General features: G+C 43.3%; 1 protein-coding gene and 1 long non-coding RNA gene across 2 annotated transcripts; one reads left to right on the forward strand and one right to left on the reverse strand.

Annotated features, from left to right (window-relative positions):
* Positions 1 to 4,773: 4,773 nt before the first annotated feature.
* On the reverse strand, positions 4,774 to 8,147 carry LOC148024699 (uncharacterized). Its single transcript, XR_015693230.1, has 3 exons — positions 8,116 to 8,147; positions 7,525 to 7,734; positions 4,774 to 4,806 (listed from the first exon to the last, which is right to left on the reverse strand). It is a non-coding gene; the product is annotated as an uncharacterized LOC148024699 (long non-coding RNA).
* Positions 8,148 to 8,888: 741 nt separating this feature from the next.
* Positions 8,889 to 9,404, forward strand: LOC148024700 (uncharacterized). The gene has a single exon (XM_087693603.1). It carries the CDS (start codon positions 8,889 to 8,891, stop codon positions 9,402 to 9,404), a length of 516 nt encoding a protein of 171 aa, XP_087549729.1.
* Positions 9,405 to 18,057: the final 8,653 nt, after the last annotated feature.

Raw genomic sequence — 18,057 nt, forward strand, 5'->3', positions numbered from 1 at the left:
ATAACTTTGCAGTTCGGAGTTTCTGCGCAGGAACAGCCCTTCTAGGAGTTTTAAGCACAAGTCAGTTTTGACTCCAGTTGACTTGTCTGACTTACAGAGTTGCATACTTATGTGACTTGCAGAGTTGCAGACTTGCAGAACTTAGTCGATTTATGGAACTTACAGTACTTAAACTTGATAGACTTGCCAAATCTGACTGACTGTGTGTGACCTATGTGGCTTATGACTTAGCTTAGTTATGGGACTTATGGCTTACTAAGCCCAATGTAATTTTGAGGTATCGCGGCATGTTGACGTCGCGTTTGAAGATGTCGAGTACATACTGACGCCACGGGAATCGAAATTTTGGGTATTAAGCTTTTTTTAAAGCTTAATACTAAGCTTTATAACTTTGAAATTTAAGCTTTGAAGCTTAATAAGAGATATGGAAATTACTCTGTTCTCTGTGCAAAACGACTTGTTGAGGGAGAGTTGGGAGTGGTCCTGCGCCTCTGCAGACCAGTCCTTCGCAATCCAATGATGGAAACACAGGTTCTTGATCGCCAAAAGTCTGCCTGTATCGACGGTTTGCGACGAGATTGACCGTAGAGCTCGATCATTCCAGGAGCTCCGCCTTCGCACGAGATGGGTAGCGATTGGAAGCTCTTGATCTCAGCTTCACTCTGATACCACTGGTGTTTAGATTGGATGTTGTATGCTCGCGTAGTGAATGCCTGAAGGTCCCCAAGAACAATAGAACTCTACTTTTTGCACAAATTACAAGGTAAAAAGCATGAACGACAAGAGCAAGAGACCAATTGGGTGCAATCTCCCCCCATGCCTTGTGTGAGCGCTCCACAAAGCATGTATTTTATGTATATTTCATCTTCAAGCTCAAATAATAGCCCAATTTACAAAATAGCAAGCTTTTAGCTTTTGAGTTTGCTTTAACACAAAAATAGGAATAAAGCTAATGGACGGTGCCCAAAGAGTCTGGCACGCCCAATACAATGTCCAAATAGAAATAACATAATCGTGCGCCCATGCCCATACAAAATAATAATAAATAATCGATGCCTCAATAAATAGGCATGACAAAATATAGGTGTGGCGCCTATCAAGATATAATCCATAAACCGAATACTCACTATCCTCCAATGCTTTCCTCCGCCACTGCTGCTATCTCTATACATCAACTAAAGCATTCACAATCGTTAGTAAAATAATACAATTAAACCGACAAAAGTGAATACCTAGCAGTCTTCAACTACATAAATAAATCAATTGGTTAGAAATAAATCCTAACCTTAATTTATTACGAGTGCGCTCTAAACTCATAAATGTTTATTAATTTAATATGCATTTTGCGGAATCACCTGCTATGGAATCACCCATGTACACACTAAATTAATGAAACGCCCGAAAAGGACAGGCGTCCCCATCAACTTCTCGCACAAAGAATCCACTTTGTGTATGAGCCCCGGTCATCAAAGTTTACGGAATCCACCGTAAAACCTCACGGAATCCACTGTGAAATATGCCTCCTGGTATCACTAGCATAGCCACCCCAGTGTCAGGAGTGAAGAGGGCAACCACGACTGATGTGAAGCCAAGCCTAGAGCTTAAAAGACAGAAAACAGAAGCTACTACCACCACCGCCACCATGTCCCATCCCTCACCTCCAGCAGGCCAGTACGATGAGTACGTTAAAGAGCTGCTCTCGCAGCTAGAAAAGGCCAAGGAAGGAAAGAGAACTGCCATGGAAGAGTTGGCAACAGAGCGAGAATCGAGAGCCACTCTCTAGCTGGAGAAAACTAAACAGATAGCAGAGTACCAAAAGGAGATTGCTGTGCTAAAGGAGGAAGCCAGCAATAGAGATGCAGAAGAAGCAAAAACCCTAAAGAAACATGATGCTGCCTGGGAGAGAAGAAGAAAAATCCTAATGAATCGCGTCAACGGAGAGAGGGAGACCACTACTCACTTGCGGCGCAAGAAGGACTAGCTCACTACAGTCAACCAGGAGGCACAAAACCAGCTTGAGAGGATCAAACAGGAGACTGCAGAGCTAGAAAAGCTAAGAGAAGAGCAGGTGCAAAGAATGCAGGTGCAGCTGGATCAGCTCAGTGTGCAAATTGCCAAAGAAGACCAAGAGCAGTCCCGCCTACACCGCGAGCTCGAAGACCAAGAGCAACGACTCATGGCTATGACCCTCCATCAGGGGGAGAGCCTGGAAGATATGGAGAAGAGAGTGAAGGAATGGGCTGACCACAACGAAAGGAGGATACGAGACCTAGCACGCCAATTGGCCAAAGTAGAAGGAGATAGAGTGTTGGCTAAAAATCAGGCAGAGACTGCCCAGCTCTCTATGATGGCCCAGCAGCACACTTTCCCCAACACGCTGCTTCACTCCACCGAAACAGAAGAAAATAAGACCAATGATCAGTTGCTGCAGAAGAAGCTAGCCATTGCACGCAGAGCCCTAACAGCAGGCCTGCACATATCACTGCAACTAGGAGGCCCGCCGTAGAGCCTAGAGGAGCAAAGAAAATACCTTACACAGGTAGGCCTGACGGTGCAAGAAATTGACGAACTTGGTTTCACAGAAGAGAAGGTGCAAGAAGAAGTGCAAGCAGAAGGGGTTGGACCAGAGTTTGATATGGGACCTCAGGAGGAGGACTACGTCCCACCACCCTCTCCTCCACAACAAGATGAAGTGCAACCCACTGACACATCCGCTGAGAGGAAAGCAGCCTTGGCTAAGCGCAGAAGAGAAATGGTGGAGAAGGCAAGGAAGAAGCTGAACATTAGACCTGTCCCAAGGCAACCTGCTCCTCTCCCACCGTGCCTTGAGGACCTCCCTACTAGATTCCATGCAGAGCTAATCATCTGGGAACAGCAAGAATGTGCCCCAACCCCTTCGACTTGAGCTTCGAGCTTCCCACTAAACTAAATAGAGTAATGCCCATTGAAGTTGTAAATGATGTAATCGCTATGGGTGCAAGGCTCAAGGACAAGTGGCTAGCAGAGCGAGAGGCCAACCCAAGTGCTTGGGGAACTGAGGACCGCAAATTTTGGCATGATAAAGTATTCCAGGTGCCTAGCTCGGTGGAGGGCTACAATTGCCAATCCACCTGGAGAAGACGCATTTTTGATGTCAACCTTGACGCTGGGATGGCATTTTGTAACACCCTTCCTTCTGAGAGAAACGACCCCACATTCATGCCATATCCTTGAAGGATAGGCATGGATTTCAATCTATCCATCCACGGCAAGTTTGACTTCCCTATCATCTATAACGCCAATAGCACCTCCTATAAGGATGCCCTTGTATTTACCCTCCCTAATTTGTACAGTTCCATAGATAGATTCCTTAGTGAGTTCACATCTTGTCCTGACCCCGCCTTCATAACAACCTGTAATTATCTTAGACTAATTAGGACTCTAATCTACCAAGAGCATGCACCTCAAGAATGCCACCTTCCATCCCTTTACTTTGACCCCAATGCCATAGATAGCAGCACCATGACTTGCCTCATGATGCGCGCTACTCTTCTGCCATCCTTCTGTATTGCACTGCTTGAGGATACTAGCAATAGTAAATTCACATAGTGTAACCACCCTTTCCTTTCCACCACAACTCTCAAGACCCGTCTCAATCTCAAGGGCTACATGCTGAGCCGCAAATTCCTTAACAAAGCCCCTCGCCCTCCACCATCCCCTACCCACCATTCGGATGACGAGGATTAAACTCCCATCATGCCCTTGTATCACATGCATCTATGTATAACCTCTTCAAAAAAAAAAAAGCCACAAGGCAACAAAAGAAAAGGTGAACCGGAAAGAAGAGACAACAGCAAAGAATAGCAAAGCCAAGGGATGAATCTACTACTAAGCAAAGATAAGAGAGAGAAGACTTCACATGATGAGCTTGCAACTTCCCTTCACCTTGTTGTGCACCACAGTCACTGCATCTAGGGTTCTCCCTAACCCTTTCCCCACTTCACACTTAGGGCACATCAAGGGTAGGACTTTCAGACCTGTCACCCTAAGATTTGCACCGCACCTCCAACGACATAGGAACTGGGTTCTCAAGTGTATGACATTACCAAGGGATTGCCCAAGGTTAGACCCATCTCCCAGTTCCACTGCCACGGGCACCATGCACTACACGGTGAGGCAGACACACCCCTTAGGGAGTGTACAACTTTTCTTGCAGGTTATGTTCGTGTTTCAAGAACTGGCTATTCAGCTAAAGAAGATCATCCACGGCATCCTTTAATGACCAAAACTTTTTCCATGTGTCGGACATGACACCATTGCTGCTGTTTCACGAGCTTTTCTGCATTGGATTGGACAGACCACATGCTTCATGTCACCAACCATGTGCCTGCTGATGGCTACCATGACTAAACCAAATCAAGCAAAAGGAGTACTCAGTAATAGATCTGCCATTGGCATAGATTTTGGAACCTCATCTTCCAAAGATGCATGCCTAATGCCTCAAGATCTACAGATCGCTTATTGATTCCACAAGCCTGAAGATTTTCAATGTAAGGTTGAAGATCTTCTACACAGCACTGAAGATCTTGAAATCACAGACAAAGATCTTCAAATAAAAGACAAAGATCTTCAAATCAAAGATACAGATCTTCAATGTGAAGACAAAGCATATCTTTGTCAAGGTAGAGTTCGGGGGGGCTTCTCCAGGATAAATCCCTCCAACACCATCCTCCTAAGGGATTGCTTATTGATCAACTGTTTCTGATGCTCAAGGGATGTCCGGCTACATATTTTTCACCAGCCAACTGGAACCCCTATCAGCCGTCGCTGAATGGAAGCCACAACTGTGTGAGAAATGCCGAGCATCTTCATGAAGCCTAAAGCACGCCAGAATCTCTCCTGGTAATCATCATTAAACTCCATCACCTCTCATTCACACCCTCACTTTGAATCAGTGTCATCTACCCACCAATTCCGCTTAGCAGCAGACCCAACTATCCCACCACTTCCCACCACAGTGCCATGGGACTGGCACTTGGCTAGGAGGGGGGTAATGTTTACCGTGTTTACCATAGCATAGAGGAGCGGGAAAATGGAGTAGAGGAGTGGGAAAATGGAAAAAAGGACATAGCAAAAGAGGCACAGGATAAAAGAAGGAAAATACGCCTTGACCGGTTACCAGACCCTGAAAAATTTAAATGTTCGTGCATGACCCCTAGAAAGTCTCAGTGTCGTCCCGAGAAAGTAAAATAGTAAAAAGCACACCATTAAATGTGGAAGTACTCCCGAATCCTTGTAAAAGAGTGCCAGGCTCGCTCCTCTGCAAATTTTATGCATTAGTTGGGAATAGGATAAATTAGAATGGTGGGAAATGAGAAATGGGCTTAGGCCAATCACCGGCCATGTAAAAAAGGGGATGACCGCCCAAAGAAGGGAGGGCATGTATATAAAGTTCAAAAGTGAATGAGAAGCTCATTCTTGTGTGTGGCTAAAGCTTCTTCTTCTTCTTCTCTTGTTTCTTGCCTTCTTGCTTGTGCTTGAGAAAGGGAGTGAGGGAGTGTGAGAGGGTGAGGAAGTGAGTGTGTGAGAGTGAGGGATCGTGGAGAAGAAGCTCTCCATCTCCTCTCTCCATCTTCTTCTCTTCTCTTCTCTTCCCTTGTCTCACGCGTGGATATGGAGGATGGAGCTCATGGGAGAGGGATTGAGGTTGCTTGATCTTGCCACAAGGATCATGGAGCTACCGGTGTGCAAGAGAGAGGAGGGTACTCGATCGAGCATCAAGGTAAGCTCACTACACTCGTAAGGTAGGCATGATGCGTCGGCGCCACTACAACAAAAAGGATCCATAGACGCGCTTGTAGACGCAATATTTGAATTGTGAAAAAAAATGTCGGACGTGTTTATTAACGCGTCTATTTCCCCATCTACAAAATCGCGTCTAAAAGCGCACTTATGATCAGAGTTACATGCACACTTAGACGTGTCTGTAGACGTGCATATAAATGCACTACGTAAATATATAATCATATGTATAAAAAAGTGGATATATTCATATTGTGCATCTATATACGCGTGTATCTACGTGTCTAAAACCGCGTTTACTCTAAAAGTTTTTGATGAGAATAGACGCGCATTTATCTTGCAATTTAGACGCGTTGATAGACGCGCAAAACAGAGGTATGAAAAATAAACCAGAGAGCATGTGGCTTTGCAAGCCACATGCTCTCTGGTTTTTTTCCCCCCATCAACATCAAATTGTATGCTTAGGGAAAACAGAGAAAGATTATTTCGAAGATTGGATACTAAAAACAAAACAATGTATGTAGCACACGAAATTTCATATATATAGATGAAACGTTTTTACATTATGAGTTCTAGTGCTTGTGACATCATGGTCGCAAGCACTAGCTAAAAGTAATACATATCAAAAATGAAAATTACAAGCCAAGGGGAGGCATGCATGCATGGGGCTCCTCTATATCTCCTCAGAAGAGGCATCATCATCGCTACCACCATTGCTGCCTGTGCCACTGCCGTTGCCACCACCGCTACTGCTAGTCCCCCCTTCGCTATCCTCAACTGCATCAGGGTTCACCTACACAAAGGATTAAGGTATATAAATACCATTACAAACAAAAAATTAGAGCTATCTATACTTTTCATGTAAAAAATAAAACATACCTCTTCTGGTGGTGGAATCCTCATGGCGCGATTATATTGCTCCTCCGTGATGAGTCCCTCCTCGTACAAATGTTGCCAAGTCGACGCCCGGTTATGACCTCGATGGTAGCCTACCTCTCTAGGAGTAGGCATCCTACCAACGATATGATACTACAAAACAATTTTAACATACAACGTATTAAAACGCACTACATAATGAAGTGAAACAAATTACAAAATTTAATTTTAAAAAAGAAATCAAATAATACTTACAAACTCAGCCTCCCATGACTCCCTGCCACCCGATCCATAATGCGAAGATCCCACGGTTGCCATCTGGATACGTCGCGCCTCTGCATGCTGGCGACTTGTCATTTTCTCCGCTACTCTCTTCTTGGCTTCTTTCCACTACTTGCGGTAGAAATTGGGTGGTTGGCCATATCCAGGGTGCCCCTGCTCTTGTCTCCGTAATGGATCCTTGGCACGCGCCATAAGGTGAGACCTCTTGTTATGAAGCGCGTCTCTCACCTTTGACCGTCCCTAATCATCTAAGAATCGTGAATTCTCGGGATTAGGGTACCTTTTATGTACTGCTCACAGCACCTCTTGCCACAAACCATTTTTTTGGTGCTTGAAGGGAATCATGCAATCTTTGTATGTGGTATGCATGACACTTCTCAAATAGGCTATCACTTCCCTCCCCTCAAAGTCATGCAAGATACCACCAACATCAGTGATAGAGTAGTACATTTGTGGAGGCCCACCTCTCTCATTTTCCGGTGAGGGTGATCGAGAGCCACCACCTAGGCAACCCCCACAAAGCCCTCGACCTCCTCGTCCTCCTGCACCACTCTCCCTCCTCCCTCGGTGTGCACTACCATCTACCTCACTCAATACACGTGCTTCTGCAGATGTACGTGCTTCGGCCGATCCATGTACCTCAGCTAATCCCTGTGTAGGCAAAGATGTGATAGGTGTCCCAGACATCACACTGAAAACCTCATCTGCAGTGGGAGGGCGACCAAGATAATTGGTCATCTCCCCCATGAATTGCTCCTTGTTGAATGGGGTGCTGGAGGATCCAGGATTCCACATCTACACAAGAAAAATCATATTACCCTGTGTAGATAAAACATATTACATACAACGTCTATACCTGTGTCTCTATGGGCGTCTGTCAGTGCGTGTATTATCGCGTGTACACTGCAGAGCACACGCGCTCTAAGATGCGCCCTCAAAGAAACATTTTTCGCGTCTATATCTGCGTCTACACTGAGATATAGACGCGCTATCAGACACGCTCGGTCGACTGATTTTAGGTCGACGACCGCCATTGATGATTTACAAAATGCAATACATAATGGAATTACAAATCCTAAATACACAGACAGAGCAGAGAGAGGAAGAGAGAAACAAAGAGAGAGAGAGAGAGAGAGAGAGAGAGAGAGAGAGAGAGAGAGAGAGAGAGAGACTCACCTTGGGTGTTTGGTGTGGCGGGTGGTGGCGCTTCTTCCTTCTCCTTCTTCCTCTCCTTGGTAAGTTACCCTCCCTTGATGCTTGCTTGCTGCTTCTTCTTGTTCTCCTCTCTCTTGTTCTCTCTTTCTTCCTCTCCTTGGCTTTCCTTTTTCCCTTCTTGTGTGTTTGAAATGAAAGAAGAGGTGAGTTATGAGGAGGTGAGGCATGAAGAGACTGCATGTCGGCTAAACTCAAGCTTCAGAACCGCAAAAAATGCAGGAAAGGAAAGGAGTAGTTTGAAAAGAAATGATTTAAGTATGATTTGAATTTTGACGTGTGCGTCTATTTTTGCGTGTATATGCGCATCTATTGTTCAGGTAGACGCGAGTATAGATGCGAACATAGACGCGGAAATAGACGCGAAATGAGAGAGGGAGAGGGAGGGAGAGGGGGAGAGAAGAAAACATAATAGGGAAATGAGAGAGAGAGAGAGGGAGGGAGAAGAAATGAGAGAAGGAGAGGAAGAGAGCCAAAGGAAATGAGAGAGGAAGAGGAGAGAGAAAAAAAGATTGAATGAGAGGAGAGAGAAAAAGAGATAAGATGTTAAACCTAATAGGCAAATAGAGCAAGAGAGGGTATGGCCCCTGCACGACATCCACATCTGTGCACGACATCAACCGCGATTGGCCCCTACAGCATGAGGCCTCCTCTGTGCCCTACTGCAAAACACAAACCAGATTGCCATCAAGACGATTGTTGCATGCACGCAATCACTTCCTTGCGGAAGTACTTTCATGAGTGGTTTCAAGTTATATCTAGCAGAACAAGATCCTTACAAAGGTCATTCCAAATCGAAGGCTCTTCCTCAAGGTCTTTCAATTGAGTCTCTCATCGTCGACTACCTCAAGAAAGTATCACAATTTATCTTGCATTACCTGAGGGACAGGTATGGTGGGCAATTGATGATGAAGGATATTGAATGGTGTCTTTTGGCACCAGAAATATGGGCAGAAGCTGCCAAGCAAAAGATGAGGAAATGTGCTCAGGAAGTTGGTATGGTCAAGGGAGTGTCAAGCAGAACATGCTCAGAGGATGCTAGCCCTCATCTATTAAGAGTAGTTCTGGAGCCAGAGGCTGCATCTTTGCATTGTCTCCAAAATGCTAGATTCCTATCCATCAGAGAAGGAGAAAAGTTTGTTGTGGTTGATGTGGGCGGAGCCACTATTGATTTGCTGGTGGGTGAGGATTTGCAAAAATCTGAGGCTGATGCTGTAGCATTAGATGCGACCTTATTGTGGCTTCAAAACTAATGAATGATCTGCATTTTAATCATTATCCTTGGACCTAATGCCAGTCCGGTTGTCCAGATTTCTTTAGTATATTTAGGGTAAAGGAGCCAATAAAGTGATACTTAACATTAATAAGGCAATAGCTCACTTGTGAAATGGTCTTGGTCCAAGTTGCTTATATTGTTAGCCCATGCCAGTACCCAATAACTGTCACCTGATTGATAGCTATCTTTTTACAGACTCCTCTACCCTATAGTGTTCTGACTTTGCATTGTAAGCCTTGTGTATTCCAACCTCCCATGCCAATGAGAGAGGGAGAGGAGAGAGAAAAAGGAATGAGAGAGAGGAGAGAGAAAAATGAATGAGAGAGGACAAGGAAGGGAGAGGAATGAGAGAGAGAGGAGAGAGAAAAAAGAGAGAGGGAAGGAGAGAAATGAGAGGGAGAGGAGAGAGAAAAGGAAATGAGAGAGGGAGAGGAGAGAGAAAAATGAATGAGAGAGAGGAGAGAGAAAAAGGAATGAGAGAGGGCAAGGGAGGGAGAGGAATGAGAGAGAGGAGAGAGAAAAAGAGAGAGGGAGGGAGAGGAATGAGAGGGAGAGGAGAGAGAAAAGGAAATGAGAGAGAGAGAGAGGAGAGAAAAAAAGAGAGAGCGATGAGATAATTTGCTTATTGATTCAATGTGTATTCCTAATTCTATGGTTTTTATCATATGCACACGTGCATACTCAAGAATCAATACTCAATTTTAAAGCTAAATTGAATTTTCCATAATAAAAAGGAAGTATCTTTTATCATCTTCAAGTACGTAGAGAAATTACGAGATACATATTGTAATGCTTGCTACTAATTGTAAGGTTTCTGTCGCTTGCCGCTAATTACTTATATCAGGCTTGTCAACTGGAGGAACTGCCATTCATTAGAGAGCAATGAAAAAGTAATTATTAACTCTATTTTTTTAATTCAATGATTCAATGTGTATTCTTAATTCTATGGTTTTTATCATGCGCACATGTGCATGCTCAAGAATCAATTTCAGGTGGTTAAATAATTATTAACTTTGGTTTTTTAATTATGTGAATTGCTAATTTTAGGTGGTTAAATAATTGTGCATCTGCTGGCTATCTATATTAGCGTCTATTTGCGTGGATATATAGACGCAAAATTTGCGCCTATTTATACGCACGTTTACACGCACTTATAGACGCTGTGATAGACGCGCCCGACTTTGCGCGTCTGTAGGTCTCAGGGTAGAGCTTGTAGCTCCCCTTCAGTTAGTGGCAACCTTCTTTATGCCAGGGCATTTATGAACCTTCTGTAGTACCCCACAAATGATAGAAATCTGTGTACCTATGGAGAGCGCGGCGAACTCATGGTGACTATGATCTTAAGCTTTTTAGGGTCAGTTGTGATCCCTATTGAACTGACACATGACTTAACAATAGCCCATAAGGCACCCCAAAGATGCACTTCAGTGGGTTAAGAGCTATGCAAAATTTTCTGGAGCGCTCAAAACACTTTCGCAAAATAATCAACTGCCTATCTCTTATGGTGGCTGCCCCCAAGTCATCGATAAATACTTTTAACTCCTCTAGGGAGGTGTCACCAAATGTCTTATCTGTTGTTCGTTGCCATGAACCAAGTACATTGCATAAACCAAATGCCATCACATGGTATGCAAAGGTTCCGAAGACAGTAATAAATGTCATTTTAAGCTTATCTTCTTCTGCAATTGTCATCTGGTTATATCCCGCAAAGCAATCCATGAACGAATATATTTCCTTATCTGCTAATTGATCCAAAATTTGATCAATGAAGGGTAACGAGTAGTAGTACTTAATTTTCAACTTATTTAGCTCTCTAAAGTCCACGCAAAGTCGGATTTGATTATTTTTCTTCTTTCTAATAACCATAGGTGAACCCCATTCAGTGTGCTGAACAAGGAAGATCAAATAAGCTTGTCACAATTTCTGTAACTCGTGGAACAACCTATCCCTTAGTTCGAAAGGCATACGCCTTAATTTCTAATGCATAGGACGACTACCTTCCTTTAGAGGAATGGTATGAATAGCTAGACTAGGAGAAATACCTCTCAGCTCATCATAACTCTAGGTAAAGATGTTGCGAAACTCTTGGATAAGGGACACATAGTCCTCCCTTTCTTCCACATTGAGCATGGACCCTAATTTAATTGGTTGCAGATCATTTGGCATACCAAGATCTAGTTCAATCACATCTGCATCTCTTATTCCATCTTGAGGCTCTATTGGCCCATTTAGAGTTATTTGATAGATGTCCTCTGTAGTTGACCCTTCCTTGGATTAATCACTTGACGAAGTCTCACTAGCAGATACATATTCTAATGTCTCTAATTCCATAGAGGATAATGGAGCTCTTTGGTTTTGAGGGGACTCAAGATAAGCATCAACTACTACACGATGGGCATGTCTACCAAATATCAATCAACCAGTGGGTATATCCACTTGATAGTCCGCTTGCAAGATCTAGGGTCTACCTAGCAATACTTGATAGCTAGGATGCCTTGCAAATCTAATCACCCTAAAGTCGTGAAGGCATTATACATTTGCAACCGTGATGTGGACTTTAGTGATGCAACCTTCAGGCTGCCTTAGACTATCATCAGCCATTCTAAGAATCGTGGAGGCATCCTTTTGAATTGTGAGACACAGCCTCTCTATCTATTCATAACTCATGGTGTTAACAGAGGATCACGTATCTACAATAGCATGATCCACCAATATTCCATGAACGTAGGCTGCAACCCTTGGGCGATGTTTTTTGGCATGCTCAAACCAATCATCTCCTACTCTTGCCATGACTAAAGGTTCTACGATATACCCCAGTACATAGGATCTTTTTGAATTCCTCGCATACTCCTAGAGACAGCTTAATCAACTGCAAGAGATTCACATCTGGTCTAACTTAACAAAGAGAGCTTGCCAAATCGAATTCATGATAATTCCCTAAAGCTCTCTTCTCTCGCTAGACCATTCTCTCTTTTGGTCATTGAACTGGTTTTGGTGCTTCCTTCTTAGCTTTTGCCTTCCTCCTTGGTAATTCTCTATCCTTCTTGGCATCGGCTTTACTTTCTATGGATTTTAGAGGTCTTCCCTCCATGTCAGGGTTAAGGACTAGCATCCCTTTATCATCTTGCTTAGGGTTTTTGTCGATAGGCTTTACATTGTCCTTACCAGCCTCTTTTGCCCTTTGAACTCTCATAATGGTCCCCAGATTAGAAGCTTTGGTGCCATTAACTTGTACAACCTCAATGAAGCTAACTCCATTGCCACTAGGAAGCTCTTCTATAGTAGAATTACCTCTTGGAAGGATTTTCTTTGGCCCATCATCTTGCTGAAGATGATTCCCTTGTGTGTGGTGGTTAACAGGACCTGGTTGTCTACTACCTTGTTGGAGAGAGCTCATCTTACTCCAACAGGTGGTAGCCAAATGGCCAGACTTCCCACAAATATCACATTTGACGTTTGGATAATTTCTATGGTAGTATTGGTCACCACACCATTTACAACTAAATCTTGAGGGTACACCCTCTTTAGGGCATGGACTCCCTATCAGATTCTGTTCTTTTTTAAGGAAATTAACATCAATGGCTATTTGTCTATATTTTTTGGAAATCATGTCAATGTAATGCTTCATCATATCCTTAACTTTGGTAAGGACATTTGATGCACTTGACTCGGAGCCATGATCGTCCATTTGTCATTCCATTGGCCTAACAATTCGATTGGGCATTGGTTGTTGCTGACCCACATGAACAATGTTAGGGCTTGCCGATGTGTGGCCTCCAACATTCGGTGGAGCCATCTGACTAGCCATAGGCATAGTCACAATGGGAGGAGCTAGCAATAAGGGTACATTTTGAAATATGTTTCCTCTCCCATTAGGATTAGTCATCGCTATCCCTTGACTTCCATTGCCATTGGTCAATGCCAAATTATTTCTCGAAACTAAACCCATATTAAGATTGGTTTGAGAGGCATATTCCGCTTGTAGTCAGGATTCTACTTCTTATGCTCATCTAATGGCACTCTCTACATCCGAAAAAGTGACACTACTCAACTGCACCTGAATATTGAAATCTAGACCATGTAAGAAATATTGCAGTTGGGCAGTTGCTAGGATAGGGATAGAGGCTTGCAACTTGTGAAAGACATCTTTTAACTTCTTGGCATATGCTCGGATATCCTCATGTCCTCTTGATGTGTCGCGTTTAGTACACATAGCCAATATTGACCACCCCTTTCAGGGGCAAAATCCCTTCGAAAGGTGTCAAAAAATAAATCAATAGTGGCTATGGTTCCCCCCTCTAGGCCTGATACCATATGGCAGCTCTTCCTTTGAGAGTCATATTAAAGAACATTATCTTGGATATCATAGTTGAACATCAACTTTTGGAATTTGTTAATATGCAGTTCTGCATCCTCCTCCACTAACCCATTAAAGATGGGCAAGGGAATACCTAAATTTGGCAAATCTGCCGTTCCAACAGGTATAGCAATAGGTTGTGCTGCCATGGTAACAACCGGATTTGCTATACGGATTCAAACAACCCTTACTATAGCTCCATTCGAAGTGGAAGGAATGGTTGGAGGGGGGAAAGAGCTAGAGCTTCCTGCCCCTAATGGACTATGTGCTGAGCTAGAGTTATTAAAACCCCGCCCTTGCAAAGCTATTGGGCATATCCTTTTTTACAAAGAGTATATTCTATTTATCTTGGCCAACTATCTAGCTCATTCAGCCCTTTCTTGCTTTTGGAGCTATGCTTGATGGTCTTGTGAGTCTAGTTCACTAATTCCTGGTATACACTAGAGAATACGTACCAATCGACCAAGGCACGAAAACTGCCACTTGTAGGAAGCTCTTGGGAAACTCACCACCTGTGGGGACCTAAAACTAGCCCGACAGGCTATCTAGCACTAGCCAGACCTCTAAGACACACAAGACACCCCACATAGCCTCGAGGCCAGGAGGGTCTAAGGGACACACTACACTAAACTCTAATATCTATGTAATAGGGAAAAATCCAACATTTGCCCTCTCCTACTCCTAAGAGGGAGATCCTATACACATTGGTATAATATACCACATATCACATGCATATGAGGCAACCTCTTGGCTGAGTGCTGTGGCCCCACTGCAGCTCTCCTACATCTTGGGGATTGGCCCCTTGATGCGCTGCTCCAACATAAAGAATAAGCTTACAAGCTCCACTCTTTTGTATATTGAACAATTTGGGAGTTGATATTTCCTCACTAAACTTACCCCAAGGAACCGCTCATCTATCCTACAGCCTAGGAATCCTTACACACTCCACGTTGGTTTTTTATTAAGCAATCAGCTGCTATGCATCCAGGAGGTGATACCATGCTATGCTTAATGCATGGTGAATGACCTTTGTGCTCAAACCTTTATCATTGAAAATCAGCAAAGTGAATTGTGAAATCAACCTTTTAGTGATTTTACAACTAAGCGCTGTCGTATTGCTGCACATTCGAGGTGTGAAAACCACCCAAAAGTTGTGTGTGTGATTTGATACTTTGTACATACTTAGTCGTTATGTTTGCTCTTTTATTTTACGTGGGTAATATAGTGAAGAGGGGTTTGAAGCAAGAGGAAGAAATAAGTCGTGATGAGCAGACATACACGATTGCCCTTCAAGCCTATGGTGCAATTGAAGATAAGAGATCAGCTACTCTAGCCATGTCTAAAGAAATTGGTCAGGCATTACAGGTAGATGCCTGGAGCAAGGGCTTCACTTCAGATGCCTTTCTTGGTGATACACTCCTGAATGTCTATAGCAACTGTGGAGCAATTGCAGAAGCTGAGTGTGTATTTGTCAGCTTAACTTCTCACAATGTTGTTTCATGGACAACACTGCTTTCGGCATATGTCAAACAAGGCCAAGTTGAGAAGGCCTTGATGTTGTATAGGCAGATGTAGGAATTTGGTGTGAATTCAAACAAGCAAGCCCTAACTGTTGCTATTCAAGCATGTTGTGATCTTGCAGCGAGTGTGACATTTAAAGACAGTTTTTTACTAGAAAGATCCTTGCAAATCAGTCGAACGTTGCATGCTGATGCTTGACAAAAGCAATTCCTGTCAGATGTGTTTGTTGGTAGTTCCCTTGTCACTCTGTACAGTAAGCATGGTTGTCTTTTGGAAGCTAAAAACATCTTTTCCAAAATCCCCAAGTCTGATAATCTTTTGTGGACTGTAATGCTATCTGCCTATGCTGAGGAGGGCTTAGGAGAAAGGGCTCTACAACTGTACAACCAAATGCAAGTGGAAGGCTTTGTTGCAGACCAGCATTCATTGTCAATGGCCATCCAGGCATGTGGTGCACTTACAGATGCAGAAGCTATTGTTTGGGAGGAACAATTGCCTCTACTTGGTTGGAAATTGGCCAAACATTGCATCATGATGCTTGTATGAGGGGTTATACTTCAGATGTCTTTGTTGTGGCAGTGGCCTTGTGAGTATGTATGGAGCACATGGGACCATACAAGATGCAAAGAGTATGTTTATTGGCTTATCGTTTCGAAATGTCGTATCATGGAGTGCAATGCTATCATTGTTTGTTGAACGAGGTCAAGGAGAGAAGGCATTGAATTTGTACTGGTAGATGCTAGAAGAGGGTGTTGATCCAAACAGGCAGGCATTTGTAATAGCCCTTCAGGCATGCATAGTAGTAACATGAAAGGGAATTCACTACCAAAGAGGATTTCCTAGAACCTTGAGAATATATGATTTGCAGGTTCAAAGCTGAGGCTTCAATGGACCATCAACCCATTGAAGGGAATAATGAAATGAATGTTCTGGAAACAGGGAATTCAACAGCATCAGAGCTTTTGGAAGGAGCCTTTATTCTCAGATTAGTGCTTGCAAGATGGCTGTTAACCTTAAAAGTCAGTGTCACATGAGCTGTTCTTAGAGGTCCTACTCATTAATCATTCAATACATCAGCTCATCTCATCCATATGGGCACAGGCAATGCTTAAATTATGCTTATTTGTTTACCGAGTTCTTCGAGTGTATTGGTTATGTTTTCAGCCGAGGTAGACCTGATCGTGGTATAATCGGGCACTCTCTTATAGTGGGGAATGTTTTCAGAATTATAAAAAAGCAGGAACCTGTGGAACAAGAGCTAAAAAAGGGAGGACGCAAGCAACGATAGAGGAAAAAGAGATTTCAGAGGAGAAAAAGCAAAGGGAGACGGAGATCAATGTCGACTTTTTTTTAGAGGAGAATTATGAAGGAGGAAAACGGGGCTTTTTGTGCTCTGGAAAAAGGGAAGCTACGGAGGACAAAGGCTTTTTGTGCTCTGGAAAAAGCAGAAGCTTTGATTTTCGGAGGATAGGGGGTTTTGATACATGGCAGCAGAAGCTTTGATTTTCGAAGGACAGGGGTTTTGATACATTGCCGCAGAAGCTTTCGCTCCATCGACAGTGATTGAAGTAAGGATTGAAGCTTTCGCTCCATCGACAGTGATTGAAGTAAGGATTGAAGCTTTCGCTCCATCGACAGTGATTGAAACAAGGATGGAAGCTTTCTCAGAGGCGCAGGGTAATTTGGCAATTCTGGAATCCTCAATTAGCTTTCGAAAGTTGCCGAAGAGACCAGCATACCAGAGATTATGATTAGAGGGAATCAAGCAGAGAGGAGGGGGTATGATTGGTGCTTCGTGCCTATTATGCGTAAGCGCACAGGCCATGAACAAGGCATTACTACTCTCCGATGTATTGGGACATGCATTGTCTTCTCCATATTCACAATCGTACTTGCTAGATTCGTGGAATTGAAGCATATCCGAACTGCCAAGGAGCACAAAGATATACATGCAATTCGGGCAGCTTGAAATCTTCTACAATAAAGCTTTCTCTGGGGGCGCACAAAAATCGCCTGGCTTATTAGACCAATCAGCTCCAACTAGCGTGTCTTTGAGAAACTGCCTAATTCAACAAGCTCCATTACTTCAGCAACAAACGCCTGTAAACATCATAGTACCCAAAGATCTATCAGCATCAAATTAACATTTTGCAGCTGGAAGGTCATTGCTTTACATTACCTTCTTATCAGAAGTAGTGACGCCAGGAGAGAGACATAACCATGCAGAAAATACCAGTGACTTGAAAACTGTTACTTGGGAAGAGTGAATGTCATTCTGCTCACAATATCCTGAAATCCTGATGCTAAAAAGGAAATTTTAGCATAAAGGGTGAAAAAGAGAGAAGGATCATGAAGCACTTACTAGCATGGGTGTCCTTGATGATGAAACGAATGAGCATATTTGCAAAATCTTTTATGAAGAGCCAACGGTTGCTGTTTTGCTACCTTGTAGACATTTCTGTTTGTGCAAACCCTGTGCTGCAGCATGTAAAGAATGTCCACTTTGTTGGAGTGCAATCACTGATCGGGTAATATCTTTGACAGCTTGATAAAAGCTAGAGAGTCCTGTAGTGTCAAGTTTTGGTCCTTAAGGACTGGCTGAAGTATTTCGTGGTTACTAGATACACAATTTCTGCATGGAGATCTGAGTGAAGAACTAGAGGGTTTGAATGCTGCTGTACAAAATAAACAGGGAGAAGGAATTACTGCTTATGCCTCTGAACCTAATATCTGAGGGAAAGACAGTAAATTT

Source organism: Lygodium microphyllum, chromosome 15, assembly GCF_053477565.2.
Source record: "Lygodium microphyllum isolate KBCC chromosome 15, Lygodium_microphyllum_v1.1.10, whole genome shotgun sequence".
NCBI lineage: Eukaryota > Viridiplantae > Streptophyta > Polypodiopsida > Schizaeales > Lygodiaceae > Lygodium > Lygodium microphyllum.